The sequence below is a fragment of the Apteryx mantelli genome, chromosome 8 (genome assembly GCF_036417845.1).
Source record: "Apteryx mantelli isolate bAptMan1 chromosome 8, bAptMan1.hap1, whole genome shotgun sequence".
In the NCBI taxonomy this organism is placed as follows: Eukaryota; Metazoa; Chordata; class Aves; order Apterygiformes; family Apterygidae; genus Apteryx; species Apteryx mantelli.
The window spans coordinates 14,777,967-14,803,623 of NC_089985.1; the positions used below are offsets into that span (position 1 = coordinate 14,777,967).

Consider the following 25,657-nt stretch of genomic DNA (forward strand, 5'->3'; position numbering starts at 1 on the left):
AAAGAAAATTCCTCAGTTTCCCCCTCTATCATTGCCTCCTTGGCTGGCCCTTTAAAAAACATTCTAGTGCAAAACAGCAGTTTGAAAGGTTGGATAGAAAAACTGGGAGCATCCAGCAGAGGTTACCAAGTTGGTGAGAGGTCCAGAGTGCGGGGTATCTGCCTACAAGAAGAGGTGGAGGGAGCTGGGCTTGTTCATTCTGGCAGTGAGGAGGCTAAGGGGCAACCTAACGGCAGCTCACCACTACCTGAAGAGTAGCTACAACAATAAAGGAACAAACTCTTCCGTGTGATGTCAAGTGATATAGCTGGTGGCAATGGCAACAAGCTGCACCATGGCAGGTTCAGGTTGGATATTTGGAAACACTTTTTCATGAAGATGGTGGTGCAGTCCTGGAACAGGTCAACAGAGAGCTAGGGAATCTCTGTGCTTGGAGGTTTTCAAGACTTGGCTAGACAAAGCCATGGATACCCTTATCTAGTGCTGGCAATAGTTCCACTTCAAGCAGAAAGTTGGACTTGGGACCCCCAGAGCTTTTCCTCACCCAATGTTTCTATGATCCTGTGACACTCTTCTTGCAAACCACATGACAGATGCTGGCAGTAACAGCTTCTTACAAGAGTCCTATGGTAACTACAGAGGCAGTGCAAACACCTCGGGCCAGTCCAACACAGCCAAGCTATATGCACTAATGCTGCTGGACAGGTTCAGATTCCATCAAACTTATTTCCTGGAAAACAATAGTTTATTCTAAACCTTGTATTCAAAATAGGATATAAAATGCACCTTTCTTATTCAGTCTCAGCAAGAAGCCAACATATATTTTTAATATCATGAGTTAGATTTAATCTCAACTAATTTTAGACTTCTGTGAATTGTCTTTCAAGAGTGGTGAAGAAGAAACCTCACAGCTCATCACCATTTGCTCTCCTTCCTCATAATTTCTGCTTAACAGCAAAACCACCAAGTAGTCTTCTGCTGGATCAGTCAACTGAAGGGGCTGAAGGAGGGGGCCGGAGCCCTTCTCATGGCTGGTGTGATCATGTGGCAGTAGCGGGGAGGGAACAAGGCCTCCCCATTTTGGTAGCAGTGAGTAGTGCAATTGGTTCAGATGTGTGGCCCAAGTCTAAGCTTAACATGTAGGCTCTATCTAGTTGATGTCATGAAACAGTCACCTCTCGTTTTGCTCTATCCTAAGATAGCTTGGAGAGGACTAGAGCTCCAGAGATGCCTGCTGCTCTCCACTGACTATAATAAGAACGAGGACTAGATCACACATGGGCAACTAACTTTCAAACACCTTAAGCTATATTCAATACATCCAACCCAGAAAATCTTCTTGCCCTCGCACAGAGGAACAAAAAGGAGCACCATTTTCTAGACAATTATACGCTCAAAACATCAGAGGAATACAAGAAGGGGGACAGATACATACAATGACAATATTATAATTTAGTTTTATCTAATGAAGTGAAACCTATTTTACACCAATCATGGCAGGGCCAACACATCCTGCTCAGCTACACAAAATCCCATCTGAGCCAGAAACTGAAAGATAAAAACTTTCTATTATCAGAACACTGTTATCAGCAATCTCTCCAAACACAACCAGACAAGATCAACCCACTGAATCTGAAATAAACTGCATAGGAAATCAGTTTCACTGAAGCTGCTCTGCTAACTGAATCCAAGACATTTAAAGGGACTTCCCTTTATCTTTCAGGTTCTGAAATGCCTCCAAAAACTACACAATAAAGTGGTACATTCATGCATCAATTCACCTGCTCCTCTTCTGTTTTCTGGTATATTTTGAACAGTGTGGGAAGGAAGACTCAGAGACTTCTGTTTCCATAGCAGATAGTGAGACAGTGAAGTCATTTCCACTTGCATTTGTGTATCCAAACATACTTTGGAGTTTCCGTACAACTCCTCTGTGTTTCAACACCAGCTTTGGAAGACAGACCTATAAAAAGTCAGTCTGCTGTAGGTCCAAACTACTAGCAGGAGCTAATGTGCAAGATGCACAGATTGTCTGGAAGTTGAATACAGCTCATCTCTACTACAAAGAATTGGCTGCATCTTTGGTGCTTTTTTTAACCTGGTGTTAGGGAAATTTATCCATCTCCCTACCATCTTTTTCTTTAATATGCAGGAGTGTCTCTATGACAATTGGTCCTAACTTGGAAGGTTTCATTATTACCCTCATTCTACGTTGAAGGCACAGGTAGTGGCAGGCACTCTGCAGAATTTCATAAATACTTTGTCTACAATTTAGCTACCCTACTTACAATGTTCTATTGAGTCCAAAAGTCTTCAAATGGTCCACAAGTTTTATTTGAAAGTATTACCTAATTATATATATGCAATATAAATCAGTGTAAAGATTAGTAATTAGAAAGAAATAAGACATTTACAAACATTGTTCAAATATATTTCTAATATGTGAAACATTTTCCTGTCCTATCCTGTTCTGAAGCATGCTGAATTACACCCCAAGGGGGGGTGTGATGCTATTACTCATCCCTACTTTTAAACACTAGACAAAAATTCCTAAAATTAAAGTGCTGTTTGTGATATTGACACATGGAAAAAGCTGAAACTGAATAAAAGCAAATCCTACAAGCCCGCATCTGGTCCATGAGCATGAATGTCAACCAGAGGCAGAATAAATCACAGCTATTACCCAACAACAGATGGCTTTGGCTTGGGCCAAGATTTACACTTAGATGAGATGACAATTTAAATAGACTATGCAAACCTGAGAGTGCTGGCAGAATGACTGGAAAAATATCAGCCTGGAAAGACAATATTTCAAATGAGACCCTAGCCTCAGCATTCTCATTCTGCTTTTGATCATCTCTACAGTTCGGTGATATTGAAGCCAGATGATTGATAGATAGACAGGTAGATAGAGAGACAGACAGAGAGATATAGATATAGGTTCTAAAAATCCAGCCATAGATGCATTACTCTAATTTAGTAAGTTGGCATACAGAAACCCATTTTTCCTGTGGATAAAATCTGAGGCTGTTACTTGATAAACTTCTGATAATCATCATATTTGTTAAGTCTTTGCCATCACAAAACATTCAGGGCACTTCATAATTAGAATATAATTAACCAGAGTTGTAAATATTTAGAAATTAGGTACCCCTAGAAATCTTTGAATCTATGAATCTAGAATCTTTCTACTCGTCTGGTTATTCCAGTGTCTGCTGATCTGCTTCTGGATTCAACAACACATGGAGTTGCAATAAAGATTTTAAGGCTTCTTACATAAGATCAGTGTAGTCAGGACTCTAACTGGAATTAAGCTTTGGAGCCTTATGTATCTCTAACCCCCACAGCTTCAACTGGCAATGGAAATCCTATTCCACTGTGCTAGCATATTCCAAAACTGTCTGCTCCTGGAGCTTTAACCTGAGTCTCATGACATGTGGTTTGTTTCTCAAAATCCTGGCTACCTATACACAGGACAATCTGTGGACATCTTAGCTTTCATTAAAAAAAGAAATGTTTCCAACTCTCATAGCTAAGGGACACAGAGAAAACATCATCACTGCATACCATGAAGCTTCATTAAACAGAGTAAACACACTATTCCAAAGGTCTTTTGGATTTTGGGGGTTATGTTGTTGTTTCTTAAACTATCGTCACTTTGTAGGTCTGACTCTTGGCTTTTAAACTATTAGAACTGGAAATATTGCTTGTCTTGGGTTTTGTAATGCATGTTTCACAGGCATGGTGCACCCAGCGACAGACAGTTCCCCAGGGTTAGCGTGCCACATATTTATAGGCAATCTACAGAACTCCTCCTCCCATTTCTATGGGTTTGAAAGAAACATTCATGAGTTAATCTTTGCAGCATGCCTGTGATGTAGGAAAATACTATTAGTGCTATAGGAAACATTTAAAAGGAGATGTGCATACATTTGAAGAATTTCCAAGTGACATAGGACACAACAGATTTCCAAACCTCCTAAAGCCCTGCACCCTCAGTATGAACTATCTTTCCTCCTACCTCTGATGTTATTTCTTTGTTGAATTAATTCACCTACATTTTTCTTAGCTGTTGTGCTTAGGTATGGATAAGTATTTTTTAAAAAGCCTTTTCAAGTATCCTGCACAAAAGGATTACATAAGTAGAAAATAGTTAATGCACCTTGATTTAAATGCACTTGTTGCAGTGTATTTAGCACATCTGTCTATGTAAATATTACTTGTTAAGCTATTAAAGGGCAAGCCATGCCTCTGACCCTTCTGGAGCAGTTTTGAGCACATACCCTCCAAAGTACAGATGTGATTCATGTCAGAGTCATGACTCCACTCCTGCAAGACAGGCCCTACCTTGCATCTCTTCTTAGGAAGATGTCAAGATGTTTAAATGAGCATGGCCCTCCATTAGAGATTCATCTCTGAACAACCAAGGATAACCTTTTCCAAAACAAGTGATGTTTGTTACTTTACAGGAATAAAAGTTCCAAGTAGACTGGATTAAAATATCAAAGGAACATCTTAATGTGCTTAACAAGCTACATGTTAAAACATTGCAACTAGCAAAGACACTTGGCAAAGCAGAGGGCAAACAGAGTCAGGCACCTCAGCAGGCCAGAGTGTAGTCTGTCCAGACAGCTTTAGAAGAGTTCTTACAGCAAACAAAATAAAATGTAGCTGGGCATGTTTCATCTCTGTTTATGACTAAGAGGCCATCCAGGGAATCATGCCTCAATCTCTTCCAGCTTGAATCTTCATAGATATGATTCTAGGACCATATTACAGCTATTGCTGATAGAGACTGAAGAGCTTCCTACACTCCACTGAAATGTTGGCAAATCCTCAAAGTTGCCAGGGGTACCATTTTCTTTAACTGTACTACTTTTGGTAATGTTCAACATGGACTGATGGCTCAAACACTTATCTATCAGCTATCCAACCACACCTAGCTATCTCAAGATGAAGCAGATACAAATCAAGTGTTTATTTAGCCATAAAAATTGTGCACCAAATTCATGTATTATCTTTCAAACCTAATTTTTCTGAGCATCTTCAGAGATTTCAGGTCAATGAGATGACACTGGACCTTCTTTTGAGCTAGGCTTTTAGCTATACAAAGCCTGTGAAATAAAAATGTGCTCTTTAACAGGCACAAAAAGCAGCACACAACTTCAGAGACCTGTACAAGTTCTCCGAGGAGTTGAACTTCTTAAAACCCTTAGCTGACAGAGGAGTTCCTGGGAGACTTCAATCTGTGACTTGCCAAAGAGCCAGCTTTTCTTTTATCTGCCACAGATTTCACACTTCTTGAAGATTTCAGTTTAATTCTTTCAGGCTGCCTGGCTGCTGTCAGAGATGTGAAGTTTACGCCCTTATCTCCTAAACACGCCACCAAACCTTCACTGAGCGATGCTAGTCTTTGGCATGCAATTCCTAACCTGGAAGTGGTAATTGTTACACTGGAACTTGATTCTCAACACAGCCACGACTGAACTTCGGCAGCTCTCTTAGGCATGCCTCTTTGGATGCAAAAGGAAGACGTCCCCTAGGGAAGGGCACTTACTGCAATATATGCGTGGTCTAAAGGCTGATTCTCATTTACCCCAGCAGCTCCTGACACTGCCAAGCACTTAGCAGGGATCATGGTGTAAATGAGAGTCTTGGCATATCTGTTTCTGCTTTCCTCTGTCAGTTTGAAGAACAACTGAAAAGGACGTGTATGAAAGTTTACAAATTTGTAGAGGAAATGACTGCATAATTTCACTATTGATTCATTTGGGTGATGGCAACCATATGGTGTCCTGAGGACACACCACATTAGATACAGCACTGGCCCATTTGAAAATGTCAGAATTTTCTTGCACTACTGCTTTCACTACCAGAGGAGGTTAAACAGGGCAGTAACTTTAGAGGGGAGGCTGCATTTGAAACTACTGCCATCCTACCAGTCTGACCCTTATGTCTGTAAAGCAAGAGGAAGGTTTTAAAAACAGAAAAAAAGAGAGAAAACCAGTTAAAACCTCTACACAAACTGTGATTCACAGCCACAATGCTTGCCCATGACACCATGAACTGTACAAGCTTCCCTATTTGTGAAGTTGGTGTGTAAACATTTTTTGTTTCATTTTTGAAAGGTAACCCTTATAAGTACATTCTCTCATCCTCACATCATGGACCCTCACGGGAAGTACATGACACACACAGGGCCTCTCTGCACCAGCTCTTGACAGTCCACCCCGGGAGGCCACAGATGTGGTACTCCTTTAGGTTTTACATTAACCATTTAACGCAAATTGAAATAGTACCAGTTTTGCATATATTAGGCTTGCAGTTATGTTCTGCTCTGTGCTGGCTAACACAGTGATTTTTCAGCATATTAAAAAAGAGATGTCATAACTGAGAATTCAACCCCCCCCTTAACCATAGAATTTAATTATTTTTCTGTAACTCCTTATTTGAAGCAGTCTTGGGATACTGGAGGGGGGAACTGTCCCCTAACAGGAACACTCCTAGAAAGGGTGGTTCACATGTGAGAATAGAGCTGCTTTTTCTGTAATTTGCTTTAATTTTTACCAAAAGTGCTCTTATTCACAGCAATGCTGTTCCAATCCCAGCATTTCTATGCACAGGTGGCTTTTACAGCCTGTACTTTGCACACAGCAATGAAGTGATGAGATATGTTTTTTATTTAAGTGTTTTACCAGAAATAGCTCAATCCCACAGTCAATAAAATGTCCTGTAGTATAAGATAACACCTTTCTGACATTCCCAGGCAATTTTTTATAAATAACATTTAACTGTGCTCCGGAACAGCTTCTAGTCACTTTATCACTGCAGAAGAGAGATTGTTAACCACTTTAGTTCCCACATGAGAGACCCGCACGAGAGACCCTTTAATAAAGAAGTCTTTAGTGCCTTTTATTATCAACTGAGCTATTGCCAGATGTGATCTATGCTGGGCTCTAAAACTTAACTAACTGGGAAGCATCTCTGTGAAACAGAGACCCACATGAAAATCCCAAAGCCCTCAGAGGAACTGAAAATTCACTATATGACAACAGTGAATAGCTTTTGAGGAGTTTCTTCTTTTGTCTTCAAAGGCAGTACTGTTGCATGTCTACAAACCAGGTTCAACTTTGGAGGTCAGCACTAAGTCTTCCTCCGTGTAAAAGGAGGACCAGTGGCAAAGGACCTCTTCTGGATTAAGAACTGACAAGGATATGAAGACCTGCTGTGAATTGTGTCCTCTTTGCAGCTCACAAGTGGAGACAGCAAATATCAGTAAAGCAGGAACTCCTACTTCATTTTGGCCCTTCGCTTTTTGGGTTGAATTTATGTTACATTTCCTTAAGGACCAAAAGTAACCTAAACAACAGAGGCCAAATTAAAGTGACTTAATTTGAATATTTAAATGGACTTCAGGTATCTCAGGCTTAGACATTTATTCAGATCATCTCTGCAGTATCTCTTAACTCTTGAAAGATCCAAGACATAATAGCAGTCACCTCTGTTTTAGAGTAAGCATCTCTCCAGGTGTAAAAGCAGAGGGGACAGTTTCACAAGATGACTTGAGGCAAATTATGGCTTCCTGCTGCTGAAGCTATTTCTAATTTCCTCTTCCTGCCTGTCCTGGGCTAGGCATTGCTGCTGCTGGCTGAGAGCTGATGCTGGTGCACCTGATTCCAGGGAAAACCAATTCATCTTGCTAAAATGGCAACAAATTAACTCAGTAATGCCAGGGTTGTGGGTTTGGGGTTTTGTTTTGTGAGGTTTGGGGGGTTTTGTTTTTTTGCCAAGAGGGAGAGCTGAACTACCTTGTAGCTATTTGACTATTTTGGCTCATACAATAGAGAAGAGGAAAAGGGGATCCCAGGGCTGAAGGCAGAGAAGAGATGTGTAGGATAGGAGGAAGACAGAGCAGTTCAGAACCTGTGAATTGTTATTTTGGCTCATCTGCATCACAAAACCACATTTGAGTTTTGGTGCTACATTCAAAAGTGTCTGCTCTAGAGAGACGGATAGTATCAGGCTCATGAACTGTGCTGAATGATGTCCATATTCTGCCCAGAACAGGTAGGGATAGTCTGTCCAAGTCTGGACAGACCACATTCAGTTCATTCGCAATCATGCAGCCTTTCTTTCTTTTCACATAATAGCTTGGTAGTTAGCACATTTGCCTAGAAATTGGAGAGAACTGACTCCTAGGCCCTCATCAACAGAAGGAGACCCTCTGCTTACTCCCAAAGAGAGTGCACATAAGCTTCAGGTTATGGGATAGTGTAGACGAGTGCATTTTCCACTCCTGTTGAAACTAGACAGTCAGAACCTACTCCAAAAATTGCCTTAAGCAGATGCCCAGGGAAGAGTAAGAACAGTGTGTACAGATAAGACACTTTCTCCTAATCAACTTTCAGCCACTAAACATTTTCAACTACTGTTTTAGAGATTTCCTAGCAAATACCTGACTTTACATATTTAATAGCTATTAATAGATTTCTCTTCTGCAAATTTTCCCAGTCTCGTCTTAAACCCATAGAAACTCCCAACATCCACAACATCTTTTGGCAAGGAGTTCCACAAGTTTAATTCTGTTGCACAAACCTCTCCTTTGCTTGTTTTGAACCTGTCTCTAGGTTTGTTTGCTGACACTCGTTTCACTTGGTACCCTAACTCTGTCCCCTTTAGGTAGAAAATAATGGTTACAACTGAGAAATAGAGTGAGAATAAAGATGCAAAAGAATCTCTCAGTACTGCAGCAAAGTTAGAGAATCAACAAAAGAATTTTTGAATGCACCACAGAATACAATACAAAGAACATTTAGATACTAAAAGGCAGCTGTAGAGTAGATGCCACATAGAAAGGGAAAAAGTATATATAACACTTAGTTTTTCTATTCTTATGGTTTACAATCCCTTATTCAACTTCCAAGACCAAATAGGAGGAATCATTCTTTAAGAAAAACACTGAAATATGCTGGTAATAAATATTTATTAATCAAATAGTGGAATCTAGCTAGCAGCCTCTGAGAGGGAATTCTTGTCTCCCTTCAAGAATCGGAATATAAGCACATTTCCAGAGGACAGGCCCACTAACTTTCTGCCTTACTGAAATGCCTATCTTAATCCTGTTAACAAAATGACATCAGCTGCTTCTGAACAGTTTCAGGCTGCCTGGACTTGATGATCAGCTATTTTCACTCTTCCCATTCCTCTGCAAATCTGCCTTTGTGTAATTGCTTTAGACAAACCAGTCCCATTTCTAGCTGAGCTTTTTTGAATCTCACTTGTAACACATCCTAAGTAATATACATTAAATATCATCAGCTTCCCTTTGTGAATATGGAACATTGTAGGAAATCACAGCTAGCAGAGCTTATGCGTAGATACATTAATTAGGCACAAAATGAGGCACAGCAAAGCAAAGCATATTGCAGTGAAGGAAAATGAGGTGACGGCACTCTGTTTTTACTGTATTTTTATCATAAAAGTACTCTTCTTTCTGTTTTTTTTTTTTTCCCTTCCTTAGGAAGGGTGTATGAAAGAAAAAACAAAGCCCATGTGAACAAGGAGGGCACAGGACAGAGACGAGAAGAAATCCAGGCAACTAAACTTTTCTGCAGAACTGCTTTGCAAGACCGAAAAGTAAAGAACAATGCATGCATTTGCTATGATGTAATTTTGGTTTGGCATCAGATTAAAAAAAAAAATTCCTGAACACAAAGTAAGAGGATGTGAAGAACAGAAATCTATGTTTAAGTAAACAGTTTTGGTTAAACTCATATAGGAAGAGTTTTAAGTTCTTGAAAACACTTTGATAATTTGTGTGCGTTATTTGTGGAAATTAGTCAAGCTTCAAGATAAAGTGGAAAAAATACATGTATGCTCAGTTCTATGCTGCTGTGAAGACAAAGAAAATCCCAGCTTATATTGGTTGAAGAGTTGCTATTATGTTTGATAAGGATCAGATTTTCTTCTAATGGTTCTTGCAATTAAATCAGCATCATAAAATAAAAGAAGTTTGCTCTAAATTATTGGAAAATCGTACTTCTTTGACATTTTGTGTCCTTCCCATTGGCTATATCAGCACCGAAAAGCACTTCATGTGTAACTCCCACTTGAGTCTGTCAATTATCTTTGTAGACTTTACAAAGTTACAAGACACAAAAGGAATTGATTGTTTTATGACTACTACCCATAAAAAGATACTCCCCTCCTTCTCTAACTTCACTGCAGCAGAGCTCTGCTTTTGCATAGCAGCTGCAGGCTATTGGTTTTGCAACTGCAATTTGTAATTGCAAAAACATGTAATTTAGGTAGGGCATGTGAATGAGGTCCAGGAAAACCAAAAAGGATACAATCCAGATTCTTTGCTTCTCTGACAAAATGTTAACCCAAAGTTTCTATATTTGCTTGCAAGACCTCAGGTCTTCTACAAAAGACAGATTCCCGGATTTACTACCCACTTGGAATCTGAGCCCAAAAAGAATGTGGAAGATACAAACTAGAGTAGGGAAAGTTATTCACAACCACCACCCTTCTTCTCCCCCCTGTTCTGCCCTTGCAGGAACAGGCTGAAAGAGTGGCAGCCCTGCCACATAAGCAGGGGGCCAACCAAAGCAGAAAAATTATTACATGGTTTATGGGCATGCTTCTTGGGTCCAGCACTACGAGACAGACTGGATCATAAATCCTGCTCTCTCTAGACCGAACTCCCCCCTGAAGAAGGTGGATGGGTAAAAAAGATTTATGTAAGGCTTATAGAAGGATTTCTCCAAATGCTGGATCAACATGACACTGGGGTTCATGATCCATTTGCTAATGCACTTATGTTCTACTTTCTGTTCCTGTAACTTGGGAGTTCAAAGGACAGTGAAGCATGGGAACAGGTTGCCCAGAGACGTAAGGAGATCTCCAGAGGTTTTCAGAGCCCACTAGACAACACCACAGCCAACCTCATCTAGTGTTGATAACAGTCTCCCTCCAAATGGGAGGCAGGACCAGAGGGCTCTTCTAACCAACATTTCTAAGATCCATGAGGACCTTGTTTGAAATTTGGATGAGTCCGACAAGATTATACTTCTACCTTACACTTTCCCTGTCTTACTAACCCTTAGACCACTCATGAAAAGCTGTAAACAGAGCAATGTTAGTAGCAATTGAAGCTATGTAAACATGATAAATGTTTAGGAATAGCTATTGAAGTCCATGAAGGGCCATACACTCTGTGACTGGACATTCTTCTTACAAAGCAAGCTCCTTGGGAAACAGAAGAAGGCATCCTTTTTTGTGGAGTAAGAGCGCCCACACATGCAGATAGTCAGGAAAGCAAGAGATATTTTAAAATCCTAATCAGAAGCAACTGTCTAGTAGAGTCAAGACCTTAACCTTTTTTTTTTTTTTTTTTTAAATCAGAGCAATGAACTTGTTTGCAGTGTGTTCTGTCCTAGAATGCACGTGGCTGAGATCCAGCCTGGGGCTGAAATTACTATCCTTCTGTGTTCTGCAGCAACAGAAATAATTTAAGTCTCCTGTTGAATCTCTATACTATGTAAAACAGCTGCAAGGCAAGAATTAGACCACCTGCAGTTGTCAGTGCAAAAGACCCATTGTCTTGGATAGCTCAGCCAAACAGGCAGAATTTGAACGCAGGTGCAGGATTCAGTCTTAAGGGCAGCTTTTAGATAGTTGATCCAACCAACATTTTGATGAAAAGAACAATTAGATTTATTACTGGTGCACAGATAAATATACATTTAAAGTTTTGGAATATGCAAAAATCAGTCAAGTAAAAACAGCTTAAGAAAGAGACAAAAAACTAGTCTAAAATTATTTATTAAATGTCTCTATAACTCCTGATCTTTGCCACAGATTTTAGACTGGCAACAACTGTTGACAGAAGACCTGAAAAAAATGATGCCCTCAGTTTAGACACTGAGTAGATGCAGAGGACACTGCTAATGTGTTTCCCCCCTGCCTGAGAGAGAGAGAGAGAGAGAGAGAGAGAGAGAGAGAGAGAGAGAGAGAGAGAGAGATCTTCTCCAAGCCTTCAGAATCCTTCTATCCTCATCCCATCTTTCTGAGTTGGGAACAAAAAGGACCAACTGGCTTTTTTGCTGTTGCATGAATATCATTCATTAAGAAATGAGTCATGGCCAACAATTCATTTCACACTGTCTGTGGAAAGCCATCAACAGTCAACTACACAGGAATTAAGATCGTGCTTCATTCCAAGCTCTTGCATCACATAGGTCTGTCTTGCAGAATGGTAAGTCCTATTTAGCGAACTTTCAACAGTGAACCTACAAAATATTAATGATAAAAATAAAGTGTTCTGGTGTCTGCAACAGGTCACAAGCAGCAACCAGTACCAGATATCTGTCTTCTGCAAGTAGGAGTTAGCAGCTCACACAGAAAAATCCAAAGTTGCCTTTTGCTTTTCTCAAAATGTCATTCCTTTGGAAGCAATGTACGATGCTGGGAATGGACCTATCTGTGAGGAGACACGCATGATGGAACGCGCACTACAACATCCTCCAAGTGAGACTAAAACTTTTTCAGGACAGTATTCAATTACTTCCACAAAATGATCGTATGGACTGTGTTTTCATAAAGTTTTGGAGGAAAAAAAAATCGCTTTCCCGATTTGTCAGCGAGTCTCTGATCATTGCTAACTTACTGGCAATACACTCTCTGGGAAGGGTGGTGCATATGGAGGGGAGGAAAAAAAATTGAAAACAATGAATAGCAAAAAAACAGTATCTCTCACAAAGAAATCAGGGCTAATGACAGGAGTGAACAAAGTAATATTGTGAACTAAATTCCAGGCCAAAGTCATTGTTAAATAAATGCAATTAAAGTTACTTAAAAAGCATCCCCATTCTGCAAATCAAACTTCTGCTCTGTGGAAGGTTTTAGTCTACAGTGAAAGCCAGATCTCAATAATGCAGTGTGCTCCTCTCTATTCTTCCTGCTGGCACAGTTGCAGCTTGCCACCGTTTGCCCAGGACCGCCCGAGACGAGACAGTTGCGGGTTGATTCTAATCTGCTGCCGCAAAGATGCTGCTTCTGAGAGGGAGCAGATGTACAGGAAATTAGCAGCAACAAATCCTTCCTAATTGCAGAAGTCAGATCAACTACACAGACATACATCAGAGGGGCTGAAAATTCTCAACGTTCAAAATATTTCTTATCCCTCAACTTTCTGGAAAAAGCAACTGATTGAGTTAAGACTCCAGTGATCTGCTCTTGACCCCAATCCTCCAGCCTCATACAGTCAAAGCACCTGAAGATACCACTTAACATCCCTAAGGGCAATTCCTCATCACTGAAATGGAGATATCATCTCTCAGCATTGACAAGAAATGAGGCTTTAGATCACAGGTTAAAAGGTGTTATATAAGTACAGGCAGTACTTTCAGTAACCTGGTTTTAAAAATTCAGGTCTCATTCACATCAACAGTGTTTGCTGGGTAAAGAGGCTTTAGTAGCACCTTTCTAAGGAACCTAAAGCAATGGGTCCTCTTCCTTCTCTATTAATCTGTCATTTTCTCTCCTCTGACTTCACTAGAGGGATTGATTCCCCCCCCCCTCCTGCCACATACTGCCAAAGCTGAATAAAAACATGCCTTTATACAAATATAATTTCCAGCAATGTAAATGCCACTGTCAAAACCACAAAAATACGGCAACATGAGAGATCCAGGAAGAAACGCAACCAGATAAGGGAGGAAACAAATACTGCTCCCAGTCAGCAGGGAGGCTGCATTTTTGCTTGAATCCCCTAGAATTAACCAGAGCACTGCAATAACTTCAGTTCAGACTTGGGCGGGTCTCTGTACGTCTTGGCAGCAAGGGCAGGCCAAGTTCCTCTGCAGCCTATGGCTGGACAGTGGTCTGCCAGACAGGGGCTACGGCGTCTGCTGTTCCAAATCCAAGCTGTCTTTTGCTTTTCTCAAAATGTCAGTTCAGAGACAACAAGGTTTTAATATCAAGATGCAGTGGGCTGAATGCAAATTTGATGGAAGTGTTTTAAACTGTTCAATGTGTATTGCATTACACATGCTTGTTGGAAAGATGTTTCTCATTCTGCAGATCCCAAGACATCTGTATGGCTGAGGATTCATCAATTATTCATAGTTTCTTCTAATTAAAGAGATATTCAATTTAATAATGTTAAAAAGTTGTCACCTCTGTTACTAATAATCTCAGTTAAGAGAGTATGAAGTTTATTTTCGTTGTTTTGCTTGTTGGTTTGCTTAACTCGCACTTATCCTGGCCTGAGGAGTTTTCTCCCCTTCTCATTTGGAGCTAAGTCTCACTTCTAAATCTCACTTCTGAGTCCAATTTGGTTGCCAAATGCCTGCTCTGTTTGAATCTCTAGTGTTGCTGAGGAATATGTAAAACAGTTCTAGAAACAGACTCCATTTTATAAGGGGGGAGATGGGGAATCTATAAACATTTCTTAACTCCCCCCCCCGCCCCCCCCCAAAAAAGAAAATCTCAAACCAAAACAAAAAAACAACCTGATAGAACACAGTTTTAAAGGGCATAGTTAAGGTACATAACTAACTTAAAACTTGGTGGCAAAGGGATTTGGATGTTTGACATTTACTATTCTCCCTTAATCACCTTTAAACTACCTACAGACGCCCCTTAAAATTTTCCAAAAGTTACATTATTTGTAAAACTGCTGAACAGTGGGTAACATCAGAGCAGGGCGCACAAGGTCTGGGCATATTTGTACAGATACCGAGCAACCTAACCACTCACTGCCACCGAAAGCAGGAGGATTCATTCCTCCTCCCTCAGCTCTCACACCTTCCCTGCCAGCCTCTGGCAATGGTCAGACACTTCTGTGAGCCCCCTGAAGTCCCTAAACAGCAGAAAACCAGCTACCTTCTTCTCCAAGTTAGTTTTCTGCCATCTTAAAAAGATAAAATGGCTCAAGAAAGGATCTGACAAGAGCATGCATAAACGAGGAAGCTGGTAACAGCAACTCTCCTTTTCAGTGGTGATAAACGCTTAAATTGGATCACTGATCTTTACCCTAAAAGTCATGGAAGTAGCTCATTCTAGCTGGGAAGAGAAGAAATAATCCAACTTTGAATAGTGGTGAGAGTGTAGCATTGTTTTTGACTACAGTGTGGGAATTCACACAAACCATCAAAACTCATAGCATTGGGACAGATGCAAAGCACTGCACTTTTCATGACCAAAACTGGAGTTGCCCTAGAAAAAGCTTTTTCTGGTGACGACAATAGTTTACTTAGATCCTGGTCTGAAGCCTGACTGAGGGAGTCAAAGAGGAAAAGTCTGATGCAGAAGCATGAGGAAAGGTAGCTCCTTCTCCTATAAAGGAGAACAAGATTCCTGGCTGCCAGGGTGTGAACTGGCACAGGAACGTCACACTCCTCGTCCATCTCATGATTGTGCATGTGACTAATTGCCTGCACGCTGCAGTGACTAAATGAACAAGATCACAGACACCATACTAGATTGAAAAGAGTGAAAGAACAACTTTTGAAAAATAAAAGCATAGAGAGATGTTTGCTTGCACGCTACTCAAAAGACCCATCATCAAGCTACAGCTTTTCAGTCTAGGCTTGCCAGTCCCAGTGTTACTGCTCTTTCTGGAGAGCAATATGTTTTCTTCCACCAGTATTTGCTGACTTTCAACCATATTTAAAGCTTTATGACTCAAGCAGATAGAAGCCTTTCATCTCCCTACTTAGGGCAAGATTATTTTTTTCCAGCTTCAGCTTTCCGAGAGAGTTGTCTGAGCTTCCTTTATAACCTACTGAAGGAGACAGGCACCTCCAGAAGGAAGTTCAGCCCACATGATGGCAGTTGTTCAGGATAAGTGGGAAAAAAATCGGGAGGTGGCTCTCTGTCTCCATTAAGTACAGCAGGAACCTTGCACAGTGCTTGCCAATTTGAGGTGCCTGGTAGCCCATAAAACAGCAAAAGCAGTCTGTAGAATGATTTAAGAAAAAAAGCCAGATGCAAAGAAGTTAAGGAAGCAAAATAAGAGATGAACACTGCAAAACAGGCAAACTGCATGCTGGGCTAGATTTGGAAGGATTATTGAGAAAGTGCATAGGGAGATGGTGCCAGTGATAGCAAATAGAAATTAATGTATGCAGACCTCTGCCTTAATCTGTGCACATCTCCCTTGACATCTGCAACTAACTTAAACATCTAGGACTATAGTGTTTTCACATTCAAATATTTTAAGTCTAATTATGTACATGTTGTTTGTGAAATAGCAGTATCGAGCTCATTTCAACATTTTCTGCCAATATCCTGCAAAATATGATGCAACCCTATCAGAGAACCACAGAAGCCACATTATTATAAATGTGGGCTTTAAAAATAAAATACTCTATTCATAACACTTCACCAAGCTGTTGAAGTTTCCAGCTTTTTTAACTGTTAAAAACTACTGTATACTTTTAGATCAAAGAAAGGCTCTACTGGAATTCTAATCACAGAATAAAGATGTGAAGGATGATGCATGAAGGTTTTTAGACACGTAGGTACATGGCTGGACTCTTAGACACTGAGGCTACAAATGTTATGGCAAAATAACTGACCTCATTATGTGGATAGCATTAATTGCACAGGCATTTCCAAAACCATACATTTTGTATTTTTAAATCAACAGAACCATGCTCCAACATGACCCCTCCCTCCATTTTTTTTGTTTTTAGTACTGCTGTAGGTCTAATTCTAGACAAAAAGATTGAACAACTTGGACTCCACAATTTCTACAGCGTATCAGGGAGGTACCGAGCACCCTGAAGGCACTAACTTCTAATCCTCTTCTCAAACACAGCTGAAGGCCCATTCAGCTTACCATTAACCGATTTAATGAGGCTATTCTCTATCCTGTTATTCCAACTCATCAATGAAAATATGAGACAGCACAGGATACAAGAAAGTCTGAAGAGCCTTTACTCAATAAATCTTTCCAGTTTCACACAACCCAATCTAATTACTCTGTTGCATACAGCTTTTGTCACTTCCTTCAACCAAACACATTATATCCCTAGCTTGCTTAGGATGGTATCACCAGAAGTGCTGCCAAAAGTTAACTCAATGTATATCACCTATACTACTTCTTCCTTACCCGTACTACCAGCTGCAGGAGAAAATATGAAGAAACTGAAGAATAGGATACATCTTGGAAGTGACTAACATCTTTTGATGTACCATCCTGTCAGCTTACTGAAATTATCAGGGTATTCTGGAGCTTCTGAAAGTTCTGAAAAGTTTTTGGTGACTATCATCATCAATTTCCACATAATTTACATTTGCCATGAAGAGTTCACATCTAACTAATCAGACCCTCCAAGTGAGAAAATACAGAGAACAGCAGAGCCTCATGCTACTTCACTCTGGCAGACACTCTCTTTCATTCCCTCTTGCCCTCTGAACATTTCCTGGCTCCGCAGAGCTATCCTTGACCTACACAAATGCAGTATGAACTCACGATAGTCCCTTAGCTGCAGATCATTTCCCTCTACCCCTACAATCACACACAAATCTGTTTATATGCATACCTAAAGTGCACACAGTCCTATAACAACTGCGCATGCTGTTACTGGGAGGGAAAGACAGAAAGTGAGCACAATAATCTATCATTTGATGGGTCAAATTCAATAGTGCAATTCAATACAAGCCAAAGCAGCTGCATCAAGGTTCTGTCACGGTGTTTTCAAACCAAGAAAGTGCTGCAAGCAGATAAAGGTGATTTGTAACAGAATGAGACAAAAGGTGCCATAACCGAGATACTTGGTTCCGGGTTTCTTTTTCTTCTTTGAATCCAGGCCTTTCTTATTCTCAGGCCTCTCTTTCCTATAAGAAAGAAGTTACTGAAATTGACTTTCGTAAGCAAGTGGATAAATCCTTAAATCAATCACTTAGATTTGGAAAAAAATTGCAAGTCATAAGGGCTGTCAGTTCTGAGGCAGGTGAAAAGGTCCTGAACTACCCCAGCCTGAATCTGCAGGAGGATAATGAACAGTGACTGTTACAACGGCCGTGAGAGCAGAGGAGGAGATGTGACCTGCCAGAGGGAATTAAATGCTAATTATTCCAGAACATATGGGACATGAGGCTATTCTCCCTGAAACGGTCTGCATGCTTATTCTCTCACTATCTTGCATGCTTATGTCTGTAAATGACACTAAACTACATACACAGTTACATCATTTTAACAGATCACATGCTGTGGGTACAGCAGCGTTAGTAAATTCCCATTCTGGATGTCCACATATAAACTGGATGTCCAGATATAAACTAACTTTCAGCCAAAACAGACATGCCCAATCACAAGGCTGCACCAGTTCATCTAGCTGGCTTAACCCCCCACTTTCAGCATTAGTAGTATCACCTCTGTATTTAGCCTGAACCTAAACAATTCCTTTATGTACATGTAAAAGTAGTATTTACACTTTCTACTATTCTTCTAGAGCCACAGTTAACTGTCTTCATTAAAATTTTATGCCCAAAAAACTGTTGCATCTGCCCTTCTTCTCCAAACAACAGTGTGTTTAACAAACAATTTCATTTTTATACACAATCATCTAGGTTGGCTTTTCAGAATATGAGCTTGAGAACTTGGGAAACTCCTGGCCTATATTGTATGCAGCACTGCAGGGGCCTCCTGAAGAGTTACAGTTTACATCTGGTAAGCAAATACTAAATAGATGGTTTAGCAATAGCAAACAGAAACCTACAACAAATTTCCTTGCTGTCAAGAAGATACCCCTCTGGAGACTCAGGGCCCAGACTACCTAAGACAGAGTTCTTCGAGCACCAACCCCATTTTTCAGTAATCACCTGCCCAGAGATTACTTAAGCTACTACTGAGTTCCTGACTCTGAATCAAAACTCCAGGTTCAAGCACTCAGAACTGTTCTTAGAAAGGAAGAGAGCTACACATGGGTCTCCTGGAAAGGATATTAAACAAGGGCCTCCCAGATGCTACAAGTGACTCAACCCAGGGGAACTCCACACAGGATAATGCTTCAGGCAAGGAATCAATGAGGACCGGCTTGGGAATGTCTATTTCTAAGCAAGAGCCTCAGAGGAGAGTATTGTTTAATAAATAGAAGCCTGGCTGGACTTCAGTCAAGACAAGAAGATGGCCAGCGTACCTTCCTTGCACACAGGGAGCTCTCTGTCTGAGCTCTTACTACAACTTAAGATCTTTTTCCTCATATCACTTACTACCTCTCTTTGAGATAACTGACACTTCAAATCTTATTTTGGACAGTCATGTAGCCAAGGAACAATAATCATCTTCCAGGCAATGCAATGTTTCATGGAGCGTTGCTAAACAAATTCCCAGGACAGTGGCCCATGTGATTTAACATAGAGGCCATTTGTACCTAGGATCCTTGTGATGCACATGCTCTTCAAGCTGTTTACATGCCCCTGTTGCATAGCTCTATCTTCACCTGATGAGAAGCATTTTGTGGTGCCAGAATTATTCACAAGCACATTTTACTGCTTGCCATCGAAACACAAAGAGGATTTCCTGAACAATGCTTTCCAGAACACAAGATTTCTCATCTTAGCCCAAGATATTCCAAATTCTGAATCACTGATTCAAACCTGGACAGTTTTCTGCAACTATGCTGGCAGAACTGGAGCTTATCCAACTATACGGTGAGGACCAAGCCACACTAGCCATCAAGTAAACGATCTCAATCTCAAATCCATCTCTCTGCTTTAACTACGGGGAGTAAAAGTTCACCCCACTGAGAGCTGATAGGGAAAAGATTTAAAAGAATTAATTGGATGAGAAGCTGCTATCAACGCAGGCAGAACATACCTATATAGGACCCCCTAAAACAACTTTTAGTCATAGTACATACAACTTAGGAACAGACCTAGACTGATACTTTGACGAAACACAGTGAGGAAGAAAGATTGCGAAAGGACCTTCCGCTTTCTAGGATTCATAGCACAAAGATTTAGATGCCACAGAGTTTACAAACCTGTCTTAGCCTTTTATGAGAAGAAAGTGAACTTCTATAGCTACTACTTTGTCTTTCCATGAGCCATCTCAACAGGTAAGCCACAAGCAACCTAACAGCCCCAGAAAACAGATTGTGTGTTTCAGCCTCAAGCATGCTTAAAGATAAAGCTGTACACTTAATTTCATCACACTTCTTGTCCTAGGAGCGTAAGTGATTTAAAAATAAAAACTGGAAGCCCTGTTTGTTCTATTTGGTCCAGTGGGAGGTAATGATAATCTGTACACACTCATAATAGCACCTGGGCTCTTAATTCATAAACTATAAAAGCTTTGTGTGCTGTCCAACTAAAAATCTGGCAAAAGAATTAACTCAAACTGAAAGCAAACTTCATCTGACCAGAATTAACTCTAAGAGTGTGTCTAAGTTTTTAAATAACACTCTCAAATGTAATATTATAATCATGATTAACTTTAACATTTACTAAAAGGTAGGATTTCTACTGCGGATGAAAACATCATTTCAGGAATCTGAATTCTGTACAGTGAACCCTATATCTAGGGTTGACAGACAGAAAAACTGAAGTGACCAGGAAAAAAACCAAACCAAAACAAAAATAAACACAGTAGTCTGAATCTCTGAAAGCATGAAGTCCATCTAAGAACACAAGCATGGGCATTTCAAGGTACTCTTAGCATATACTGTCATTCAAGGTAAAAGAAAGATCACAAAGGTAATTTTTTCATGTAGAAGTTAGTTCCTGCCAAACACCAGGTCAAGGAGATACTGGTCAGTGCAGCACCGGAGTCAAAGGCACTATCTACATCTTTATGCAGCTAGGACTCGGCAAGCATCGATTCCATAACCAAATACTGCTACGAATCATAAGCAAGAGCCCGTCATTTCCTTCTAGGGTCTGCTTGCAAAGAATAATCTGAGCCACATCTAGTTCAATTAAGATAATGTTATCACTAAAGAAAAAAAGCACTGTTACCTGGCACCTCTGCAAGGGGTTAAAGTTTGGGTTATTTCCTGAAGGAAAGAAATGGCTTCAGAGCTGCATTTTCACTGTCTGCACTTTACTTGTCTGTGGATAAACACATGTTCCTGCCTCAAGCACAAAGTATCGTCCCATTGTAGGAAAGAGCACCTATTCTTGGCAAGTGCCTGTTCTCTATTCTTTAAGTGAGAACCTGCTGTCGCTTCCTTTACTAACATAATTCCCACTTTATGAATACATCTTCCTCCCACACTTCCCAGTTATACTTCTCTAGCCTACGTCCACACCAGTTTCATAAGCACTTGGTCTTTTACAGAGGCTTTCCAAAACCAGCAATCTTCCCCTCTCTCTTTTCCACAACTCTTTGTCTGTCAAGCATGCAGCACATTTTCAATACATATATACTATTAATGGTCACATCTGTCTGCAACTAGTTTGAGTTTGGAGACAACTTTGCAGTATGTTCTACTTTCACTATAATTATCTACAGTGTACGTTGTCCTTCTAAATGCTAGTTTAAAAATAACAAAGTATTAGTTAGGCCTGGGACATATAAGGCTGAAAGAGGTTCAGTGACAGCATTAATGTGATTCATGAAGTTCCAGCAACCATACTGAAGACAGATGAATCAAGAATATACACACAAAACTCAAAGAGTATATTTTGTTCTATGCCAGACATACTCAAGTCACTTCTCTCTCTGCTTATGCATCTATCCTCAACATCACACTCATTCTCAATTTTATTTGGAGGACACTGGTGCTCAAAGGGATTCCAGAGAGATTAAAAAAAAGTGTTTTTTCAGTTGTAGTTTATGATTTTCATACAGAAAACAGAACAGACATTTCCAAGTGAAACAAAACCCCACTTGATGTGACAGCACTACCTCCCTTCCCAGAAATGTTTTTTTCATTCTTGCTCTGGTCCCTCCTAACCGCTGTTTGCATCTGGCTGAGCCAAACAGCTGTTGCCCAGAAGAGGCTGTAGTACAACCCATATTTGCTGACTGCTCCTCTTTGGCTTCCACTCACTCACTATCCAAGGTGTCTCATTGCCTGGATCCTCCTCTTCCTTCTTTGCTTCAGCCTGCTTCTCCGGATGCTAGCTCTCTCCCAAAGTACACAACGTAACCCTTTGCTTCCTCACTCTTGAAAGGGTATGCTCTTATACAGCAACAGCTTCTAGGTGTTGGAGGGAAGACAGTGAGGTAACAGAGCAACTGGAGGCTTTGCCGGAAAATACGATAAGGTGTTCACAAAAATGCCTTTCTTGGAATTGCTGGCATTTATTTGCAAACCTAAAAAAATTCTTTTGAGCTTCCCATTACCTAAACTTGAAGTTCTATAGCTCTCTTATGCATGTATTTTGATAATCCCAGAATTAAGTCCATTTGTGCTCCACAGACCAACGTACATTTTTAGACTTAGTTTTAGGTTAATAGGTTTCTCTGAAAATTTTGGAATTAAGCATGAACAGCTCTAAGATGCTAAAAACATCTTCCCCAGCTGATACTGAACTTCCAGAAGACCCCAGTGAACCCCATCCTCACCTCCACCTCCCAGGCCCTTGGACAGCCAGCCTCTCCCCTGCCCCTCATGTACCAGAAATGTTCCATACCAGGGAGGGCGGTCAGCTCTAGGAAGCCCCCCAAAAGCTTGTTTCACTATGTTCTGATGGATATCAAGGCTTCAGAAGGAGAAAATTATCTCTGACATGGAGAGAATCCATGCTGTCTAGCCAGGAAAGAGGGAATTTGTAATAAAGACTGCAGCAGGGCAGACTTCATTTTCACTAAGGACACTGGGATGGAAACAGGAGGTTTTCATAAAGGATTTTCAAATTTGAAAGTCAATTGCAGCCATTATTTGACAGAGCCGGGCTTGCGGAGCTTTAGGGCATTTTGAAGCACAATCAAGCACATTGTTTTCTTTCTCAGGTTTTTCCCCAGAGGAGTGCACAGACTGCAAGGGTTGACTTCACAGAGAACACAGGCTAAAGGGTGACCTCTGCTTTGAAAAGGACAAAGTTTCATTATGGATACTATGCCTTTAGCCACAGTTCTTTCAGCATATATTATGGCTCAGCATCTGTACACAATACAGAGCAAGATCTTAAAATCCTAGGATCCTGGCCTAAAGTCATTTTTTCCCCCTCTCACTAGCTAAGGTCGGGTTTCCCAGGAGAAACGGGAATTCATAAAAGCTTTTGAACGTCTGCACTTTAACTTGTAGCAATTGCAAAGCCGCAAGACTCGGACACACAGATTAGTTACTGTGTCTTTAGCAGCAGTAGCACTGTGTGAGTCTAAACATCACGTTTTTATCTGAATGGAAGACCAAATTATACATCTCTGTCCACAGCAATCCATGAACAAAGTCAGCTGAAGAAAACCTTGTGTTCAGAGGGAAAAACAAACAAAAAAAAACAAAAAACCACCCCACTGTCAAGTGTAACAAAGTGGAAGAAACATATATGTTAGGGACGAATTTCTGGCTATGAAACATCATCTAAAGCCAATTTATAACAACACAGTTTTGCTTGCAGGATGCACAAAGCATCAGGAGTGCCATGAACTGGAACCTCACTCACTCGTACTATCTGAATAAATTCAAGCTACTGCCACAGCTGTCTGTAGCACAGCAAACGACTGCTACACAAGCATTTCAAAGCCATGCAACAACATCTTTCAGCAGCAATGCTTCAGGCCTTCACAGCAACTTCCCTGATGACAGAATAGAGAAATGGTTTCTAACGCGAAGAGTAACAAGGCCGGATGACATCTGAGGCAACTGTTAATATTGTTCGTTTTTATTGTCCCTCTTAATAAGCATAGCTGCAACTCCTCCAGATAATGCTACATTTATTTAGAGTATTTCCTCTCCTGTTATTCCCCAGGAACAACGAAAAATCATTTTCAGTATATTTAAATCTTTTACTGCCTGCAAGTAACACATCATGTCAAACTACAAATAACACAACAAAGGCTCATTCCCAACATAAGCAAAACACAAATTAGATATTTTTATTCCTAGCACACAGTGTTCACACCAAGAAACTGACAAAGAAAGAACAAAAGCTTGAATTTAAATTTAGTTTAATCACTTTAGCAAAAACTTGCTTGCAGAACTTGAGAAATCCTTAAATGATCATTCCAGATGTTGGCTTTTAGGACCAGAAATGCACATCCTTACTAATGTACTGCTTTGATGTGCTATGGTTTAAGCGCCACGGCACTGAAACAGAAAGTTACAAAGTGAAATTCTGGTCCTGTGGAAGCTGGCAATGGTTTTGCCTTTGATTCCCATAGGGCTAGCATCACTCTTGCTCTAACAAATAACGACCAGAATCAAATTGCAATATCTACTTTTTACTGCAATATACATCACATGTGCATTGCATTAAATGCAGTTAGTTGGCAAACTTTGATACCAGGAGATATCTGTGCTTTGAAACAAATACAAAAAGTGGTGAGAGAGGATGCTTCTGGCGCTCTAAATTTCCTAAATGAATCAAACTTTAAACCATCTGTTTTCCTTAATTACAGTCATTAGACTTTTATCCTGAAAAAAGGTCATTGCCCTTAATAAGCCTACAGTGATGTCACAGGGTGACAAAAGTGTCAGTGATCTCAACATATTCCAAGGATAGTGAAAATTACTGCTTAATTGTTTGAAGTTGTGAGGATTCAACACTTTAGTTTTGCTTTTACCAACACAACAGGAGTGGGAAGATTTGGAGTGGCATTTACAGGCCAAAGTGAATTGGAAGGGTTTAGTCTTCTCCAATGCTTTACTTAATTGCCTTTCAAATTAAGTTAGCTGTTCATGTTTTAAAGAACAGCTAACATTGGCCAGAAAACATTCTATTTTTCTTCAGAAAAAAATCTGTTCCTACATCCTATTCTCTTGCCTTTTGTGTTCGGTCAGCAGTAATGTTCACTCTCTCACCAGATCATACTAGCAAAACTTTAAGATCATTATGAAGGCAACAGAGTGCGAGTATCTGCGACTGGCTTAGAGCCATCAACAGCAGAAACAGATTCATTCCTACATACATAAATTACCAAAGTAATTCTAGAAACAGTCTCAAGGACTGAATACTCCATGGTAAACCAGATGTGAGCTCTGAGAGAACAGTTCCTGCGAGCGCCTGTGCTAGTCTTACGGGAAACTGTGGTGGGAACCAGGTGACTACCTCCCTGTTGATACAGTGTGTTACATGAAATAATTTGAGTTTTGCAGCTACGTTCCACTGAGATTTTAGAACAGATCAAGCAGATTTGGTATCACAGATGTTAAAGGGCAGAAATCAAACACGTTGGCAGAGCAACAGATTCAGATTTGTGAGAAATGGAAGGAAGGTTTAATGCCAACTGGAGGCTCTAATGTGCTTCAGTAAGATCAGAAATTTCTGCTTGGCCTCCTCTCAGTGACAGGGGAAGGAACTTGAAACACAAGTCAAGACTGCAGTTCTCTACCCCAGTCTTTCTGCCGGTAGCAGCATTTCCAGGCATTTCTACAAGTCACTGTACCAGAATAAGATCTACATCTCTATGCCATTCACCCCTGGCTATAGCTAGAAGCAGATCTCAGACTAGCACATCCTGCTCAGAAGCACGGCAGCTTGTTTTGCAGTACTCACCGTACACGCCTTTTACCTCTGAACTTGTTCCCAAAGC

General features: G+C 40.4%; 1 protein-coding gene across 4 annotated transcripts in view; it reads right to left on the reverse strand.

The window, feature by feature from the left end:
- ATF6 (activating transcription factor 6) overlaps positions 1-25,657 on the reverse strand; it is a 96,928-nt gene that overhangs the window by 24,537 nt on the left and 46,734 nt on the right. Inside the window, exon 15 of one of the 4 annotated variants that reach the window (XM_067300748.1) lies at positions 12,856-13,059. The exons of the other annotated variants lie outside the window; for them this stretch is intronic. Within the exon in view, the coding sequence (XP_067156849.1) occupies positions 12,856-13,059 (204 nt within the window). The remainder of the gene's footprint in view (positions 1-12,855; positions 13,060-25,657) is intronic. 4 annotated transcript variants of the gene reach the window in all.